Source organism: Montipora capricornis, chromosome 7, assembly GCF_036669925.1.
Source record: "Montipora capricornis isolate CH-2021 chromosome 7, ASM3666992v2, whole genome shotgun sequence".
NCBI lineage: Eukaryota > Metazoa > Cnidaria > Anthozoa > Scleractinia > Acroporidae > Montipora > Montipora capricornis.
This window is the reverse complement of record NC_090889.1, coordinates 17945960-17953459: the sequence shown is the minus strand read 5'-3', so window position 1 is coordinate 17953459 and position 7500 is coordinate 17945960. Positions and strand designations below refer to the sequence as shown.

The following is a 7500-nucleotide window of genomic DNA, read 5'->3' as shown; positions in this document are numbered from 1 at the left end:
ACCCTTCACAAACTTCATCTCCGGTGTTTGAGCGCAGGCGCTTAGGATTTGGAGGTTACGCAAGGGAATGGGTCGGTTTCGTTTTTATCTGCATCATGAAGCCACCGTGGGGGCGGGGCGCTACTGACAAACGACCTCTACAAGATGTCAGCATTACAAACAATTCCAACATGTGCGATGCCCCAAAAGAGTCAAAATTAATTGAATTGTTTTTGTTCTAATATAGGGCTAGTGAGTCAAATTAACAAACATCCACCCATATATTGTTTAAGTCGTCTATTGACGATTACCATAAATCTACCGCTGAAATTAGTACTTGCCATGTTGATCTTGCTGTCGTTCATAAGGATTCTAACACACACCAAAAAGGAAAACAACAGTTTGTGTTTTTCAAACAAGCTGCGACAAACGTTTGAATACAAGCTGAACGTAAAGAAATCGTTGATGTTGTCGATCCTCTTCTCCACATTCTCTACAACAAAAACAAGAGCCATCATATATTTTTGAATGCGAGGAGTAGTAGGAGGAGGAGGAGGTTGTGAATCGAAGAGGATTTCATTTTTCCCACGTAAAACGAATGATTTTGGACGGAAGTAGTAGAAGCGTGTTTTAAGTATAGTAAAATACATTATCATTTATCCATTTACTCTTGTATTGTTGAGCAGCCTGTTATCGGAAGTATCTCCACGCATTTACCCTCCCAACTATTATATTTATTTTACTCTGACTTTCCTTCCTCCAAGATATGACCCTTGGTGTCAAAAGGGAAATTTTAACGATTGAACGACCGTAGATTACCAGATTGCAGTTTAATTTACACTCAATCAGAGAAATGCACACTTCAACTTGAAAAAATCTTACAGACTTAACTATTAGAGGGTAACGTGAAGTGCTAGTTTTCTACCAATATAGACCATGTGAGCGTTAGCCCTACTAATGGAATTGGGCCCACACAAGGACAGAGAAAAACTCTGACCAGGATGGGAATTGAACCCACGACCTTCGGGTTAGATCATCGCTGTTCTACCGACTGAGATACAAGGTCAGACGAGAGCAGGCCGTGGGGATTTAAGATGTCAATGTCACGGCAATTAACTTGTACAAGTACAAGGAAGGGTTACGTTTTAGTTTAGAGAAATCCTTTAGAGAAACTCTTGCAATAGCAAAACCACTGATACCGAACACATCCAATAACGCAACCAACGATTTCACCCTACCGTATTCTAACCAAGACGTAACTGATTTTGTAGAGCGCTGGTTTACCTGATGCCTCCGCGTTGGCGATGCTGTTAAGGAAGATACCGATGAACCATTCTAAAGAGTATTGGTACATGGGATCAATGTTGGCCTGAAAAAAAAAAGGATTCTCTCTTGAAGTCGCCTTGAAATGTTGTAAATTTTACTCTCCATGAAAATTAAACCAAACTATCAACATCAAAGGGTGTTGGGGTTGCGTTTTAGCAAATGAATGGGCAAACTTAAACACGAATTGACCCCCTATAAAAATCGCTTTGTTCTCTGCTTTCGCTTGAAATCACCCAGATAATCTAAGATGGCGATCAACGATCATGTCAAAACAGAGACGTAACTCTTAACAAATAATTGAATATTGCAAGGGGGTAAAAGTAGTCAAGGATCTGAAACAGAAGAAACAAAAACAAACTCATGATACAAGATGTTGATGATAGATCGCCATCAAGGGCTTTTCGGGGCATAAATTTTCAGAGCCATGTTTGCGTCCAAGACTTGATTGGCAATCAATTAGCATGCGCCTTTTATAGCGAGTCTGTTTAAGTGTTAATGAATCCAGGAAAGACGAGTCTTTAGGGTTAGGGTTCACAGTATCGGAGATAATTCTGGCCTTCAGTAGCTTGAGGCAGCTAAGAGTATTTCCTCCACTGGGCGGAATGCTTGCACTCCATAATAATGGAGGAGAAGAAATGTGAAGCAGAGTTTGCATGAAACAACTCAGCCGATGAGTTGGTTCATGTAGCAGCTCTCGTTAGGTTCAAAAGGCTCCCCTTGTTATTGAAACCAAAACAAGACTAAACATCAAATACAAAGACTTCGACTTAAAAACGATACCAACTGCTGTAAGACCAAATAATGCCAGTTTTCGAGAAATAGCTGCTCCTCTGTCCAATGAGTCTGATTCGAACCTTAGGCAGAGGACCCGGCTTATTAATTGGCACATCATTGCGCATCTAATCCATAGACTAGTTTTACTTCATTAGCATTTAAAAGTTACACACAAGAACCAATCTCTCTTTTTATTAAACAGAACTGAAGAGAGACCTATACGAGCAAGGAATCCAAATCGTGACTACAACAATGGCGTCTTTCAAGAGGCAGTTAACCGAAGAAAAACTTAGCAAAGTGTACTCATACCAGATCGTAAGTACAAAAAAAAAGAATCTGAGTTCTGACGGCAACAGGGATGTACTGAATACGAGTCTCATCAATATCTTTCTCTGTTTGTTCAGCAATCACCACTTTTGCCTGCAAGAAAACAAAGAAAACCAAGAAGATTATTTATCTTCACTGAAAGTCACTATAAAGAATTGGTGACAGTTATCGAAACCGTTATCCTACATGAATTAATGAGAGAAAGATACCAGTGCAACCCTCATAACTGAAATAATCTTCACGTTGGTTGAGGGGGAAGTTCCGAAGTACCCTTAGAAAAACTCTGGCCCAGGGTCAAAAACCAATACAAAATTACCCCACTTTTGACGTTATCTCCAGGATTTCAGTGGACGTCGGCCACAGTGGTGGGAGGCGGGCGTTTCGACACCGCTTCTTCCGTACTTTCTCAGAGGAGAGTTTAAACAACGACGACAGTGTCATCGTTGCTACGGCAACGACATCGCCCGGCGCATAGCAAGAATCTCATTGGTTAAAAAAGGAAAAAAATCGTGCTTCACGTGCAGAACGCATTTCAGTGCATTTCTTTGCCGTACTCCACAAAACAACAACCTGCGTGAAATCTCCAAATTTTCGGGTTTGACGGCAACGGAGCGTACGACGAGAAGCCAATCATTTCAGTGCTATCTTTACTTTAAAACCGTTCGTACTGATCCAGTTACAAGATAGTTCTCCAAAATTGTGCAAGGTGAACAAGATGAAATGAAGTTATATTTTGAAGTGACGCTACCGTTGTCCTTGCTTAATTAAACTGCATAATTAAACAAGTGCAAAGGTTGACCTATCATTTATAGTACAAAAAAAAAAAATAATTAAAGGATTTCACAAGGATAAGGTATTGAACCCTTAATACCTAAAACAAATGACAGTGGTCAATTAGAGCATTTAGAACATAATACTCGCTTTATGAGACCAAACTTTTATAAGAATGCAGTAATGTTTTAAAAATAAAAATTTAATTATGATTTACGTTTTTTTTGATTAATTTAATTTTATTTAATTTATTAACTTTGCCAGTCAAGCTGGCAGAGCGTCACAACAGCTTGCACCAATTACTGTGGTCCCTTTTTTTACCCTCCCAGCCATGATACACAGCAGAAGACAGACCACAACACCGGGAACTACGTGCCCTACTCTTAGCAACAAGTGTGTGAGTTCTTTTACGTCCCACAGGATTATGAACATTGAAGGTTGTGAGACGGGGCCTACGGTTTATCGTCCTTATCCGAGAAGACTAGAGAGTCTAACCATTTGCAGATGTAATTACAAAGCCAGCACTTTCTCCTCAGTTGTTTAAAGACCCTGAATGTTGGTCCGGCCGGAGTTGAACTCACAACCTCCCGCGTGACAGCCCGGTGCTCAACCAACTGAGCCACAGGTGCGCGGTAATCACATGATTTTTCTCGTGCAAATTGGAAAAAAAAAGCACGAGTAAGTTTCTACAAAAATGAAAGCGAGTGCATTTTTACCCTTTGAAAAAATTTACGTGTGCTTATTTATTCCAAATTACACGAGAAATATCATGTGATTACTTATTAGTAATAATCACGAACAAAAATCGAGATGAGATCATAATTCATCAGAAGAAACGCATGCGTATAACCCAATCATGCAAAATTGCGCCATCAGGGGTTCGCATTTGATTGGCCATCTAAGGTTTCCTTTGATCATTGACAAATCAGAATGCTTGATTTGCTACCCTCTTTTTGCACTCGTCTGAATTACATCATCTCTGCGCTGTTACCTGGAAACTGCACTTCTTTTAGCCAATCAGAATGGAGGATCAAATTTGCATTAGAGTGTTTTTCTGAATGGGGCCCAGCCACCGCCGGTGTACCACAGGATACCAAACTAGGCCCGTGGTTGTTTGTTCTAATGATTAACGACCTCGATACGAACGCACAGCAATGGAAATATGTGAACAACACCACGGTGTCAGAGGTAGTAGCAAAGGGCGGGGTAAGTCACGCGCACGTAATAGCTGACAGAGTGTTCTCGCGAGAACAGGGTTCAACTAAACGCCGATATGTGCAAAGAACTCAGGATATCCTTTGCCAAACAGCAAAGAGTCTTTGATCCTGTCATCATAGAAGGGAAGAGGATAGTGTTCGTTACCAGTACAAACCTACTAGGCCTTACAATAGCGAATGACCTAACATGGAATGACCATGTAACTGAGATAACCAAAAAGGCCAGTAGGAGACTTCATTTCCTAACTCAGTTAAGGACGGTGCCTACTATTGTTATCGCGCATACGTTCTGCGCATCTCGAGATACTCGGATTTCCTGTCGGCGGTGCTTATTAATACAGGAATATTTTTGTGCGGTTCAAAACTACGCGAAGAAAGCAGAACTTAGCATCTTGGTATCCAAAAAGAAAATTGGGGGTAACCATGCATTTTTCAGAGATAATTAATTCATTTAAAAATTGCACCGTAACCAGGATGAGACATGTTGTGAATCTGAAAGACGTTCTCTGGTTAAAAATTGGTTAAAAATTATAAGCTTTCGGCTATCTATCTATAGCCTTTAACGAATGAAATATAAGAAGCACGAATTAAAATATATACGAAAAGGGGTGTAAAAATTCGATGCGGGTGAGAACTAAAATATGAATAAGAATGATCTAGAAAAAATTACAATAAAATAGAGTATTGTCTCGGTAACGGTTTAGAATTATTGTCCGCGTTAACAGTTTTAGCGGTATGCCAGGATTCCAAGGTTTTTCTAACACGGTAGTTGCCTTTGTCAATCACGCATGCATTATTAAAGTCAATAGAGTGGTCATTCTTCCATGCATGGCTGGCAATGTTTGACCCTTTCGCGAAATTTTTTAGGTTTCTTTGATGTTCTTTTTTCCGCGTTAAAAAGCATCTTCCAGTTTCGCCAATGTAACTCCACGGACAGTCCGAGCACGGAATTTTGTAAACAACATTGCATTGTTGGTCCAAGGGCTGTCTTGTTTTTGGGGATGGGAATTCTTGCTGAAGGGTTTTAAGTGGTTTGGTGACGACTCGAATTTCATGTTTGCGTAATAATCTCATGAGGGGCTCTGTCAAGCCGCTAATATATGGAAGGCACGCAAATCCATGGGGTGTATTCTGTGGGTCAACCCAACTAAAGAACAATGCTACCAATTCTTCTGGTGATGGTACAGTTGGTGATGGTGGCTTCTTTCTATTTTTGGAAATATAAGAGATGACTGAGGACGGGTAGCCATTGGCTTTTAGTGCATCTGTGACATAGTTGGTCTCGCGTGATTTTCCTTCGTTAGTGCTTGGGAGATTAGACGCACGGAATAACAAAGTAGAGGCCGTGCTGATTTTGTGTTTTCTCTCATGATGTGAGGAGAAGTCTAGATATCTATCAGTGTGGGTTGGTTTTCGATAAACGTCAATGACAGCAACACCATTTTTTCTTGACACTAAGGTGTCAAGGAAGGCAATTTGTCCATTGTTCTCTTCTTCAATGGTAAATGTGATCTTAGGGTCGACAGCGTTTAAGGTGTCGTGGAAGGAATGGACAGCAGCTTTCTTGATGACAACAAAGCTGTCGTCAACGTATCGTTTCCAAATCCTTGGCGTTACCGAGACAATACTCTATTTTATTGTAATTTTTTCTAGATCATTCTTATTCATATTTTAGTTCTCACCCGCATCGAATTTTTACACCCCTTTTCGTATATATTTTAATTCGTGCTTCTTATATTTCATTCGTTAAAGGCTATAGATAGATAGCCGAAAGCTTATAATTTTTAACCAATTTTTAACCAGAGAACGTCTTTCAGATTCACAATAATTAATTCAATTTGGCAAAGATAATTAATTCAATTTGGCAAAGAACGAAAAAAAATACCATTGAATTACTAGGCACCGTCCTTAAAAAGAGCGGGAGTTCCGAAACAAGATCTAGCACTGTTTTATATAACGTGCGTGAGGTCTGTTATAGATTACGCAGCACCTGTCTTTTTCAATGGTCTCCCGCAGTACTTAAAGATCGAGCTGGTACGGCTCGAGAAAAGAACAACGTCAATAATAACCTCAGAAAAGTGCAACACCCATTTTAGAGCATCATTACGTGCTATGTAGCAAGCTTTTTGATAACATTGTCAGTGATCCAAAATCATCAACTGAAACTATGAGCGGTCTTTCCACCAGTGTATGACAACTCACGCGAAAATCTAAGATGACAGCGCCATTTTAATATACCAAAGCTTTGAACCAGTAATACTTTTATATACGCGATGGCGAAATAGTCCGGGCTGTAGTTTTATTCCACTCATATTCATATTTTATATTTCAACACAAATACATAATATAGCGCTTTTAATATCATTCTAATAATTAGTTTTTAACTTATTATTTACGATTTAACGATGAAATGATATATGAAATGGATCATATATGAAGTGCGGATATGAAATCAAGTGAAGCTATGATCCTCGCAGTTATGTGAACGCAATTTTTGAAACTGAGTAAAGAAGCCTGAAAATTTCAGGACTTCAACAACGCGGTCACGGGTTCAAACTGAATTTTTCAGGCTTCTTTACGCAATTTTCAAAAATTGCGTTCATAACTGCGAGGATCATAGCTTCACTTGATATTTACGATTTATTAGCAATTTTTAAGTATTGTAAAGTACTTGTAAATAATTGCGTAATTCAGCCTTTGGCTGCGATGCATAGATAGATCTATCTATCTATCTATCTATCTATCTATCTATTTATCTATCTATCTATCTATCTACCTATCTGTCGCCAATTCAGTGCAGAGTTTAAAGCCGCGTGCAAATGCACTGGATTTGTCCACTGTACAAGCTCTCAACATGTTGAGTGTTTGTTGAGGTGTTGTTGAGCGGGATGTTCAAATGACCTCAACAATGGCTCAACATGTTGAGCATTCCGAAGATTTCACAAAGGCTCATGTTGAATCATGGCTGAGAATCTTGGGTATATTCATCTCCTCAGAACACGTAAATGCTTGGCTGCACTTCTAGTAAGCCAACTCATTGATGAGTACAAAAAGTCAAAAAAACGACGTGGTGAAACAAGCTTTTCCGTTTCTTCCTCCGTCCATT

General features: G+C 39.5%; 1 protein-coding gene and 1 pseudogene across 1 annotated transcript in view; one reads left to right on the top strand and one right to left on the bottom strand.

Annotated features, from left to right (window-relative positions):
• Positions 1-7500, bottom strand: part of LOC138055732 (dynein axonemal heavy chain 1-like) — a 17325-nt gene that overhangs the window by 2215 nt on the left and 7610 nt on the right. The window contains exons 6-8 of the mRNA XM_068901611.1: positions 2389-2499; positions 1264-1348; positions 321-472 (exon numbers count right to left, since the gene is read on the bottom strand). Coding sequence (XP_068757712.1) covers positions 321-472; positions 1264-1348; positions 2389-2499 — 348 coding nt within the window. The remainder of the gene's footprint in view (positions 1-320; positions 473-1263; positions 1349-2388; positions 2500-7500) is intronic.
• On the top strand, positions 4300-6679 carry LOC138057847 (uncharacterized; annotated as a pseudogene).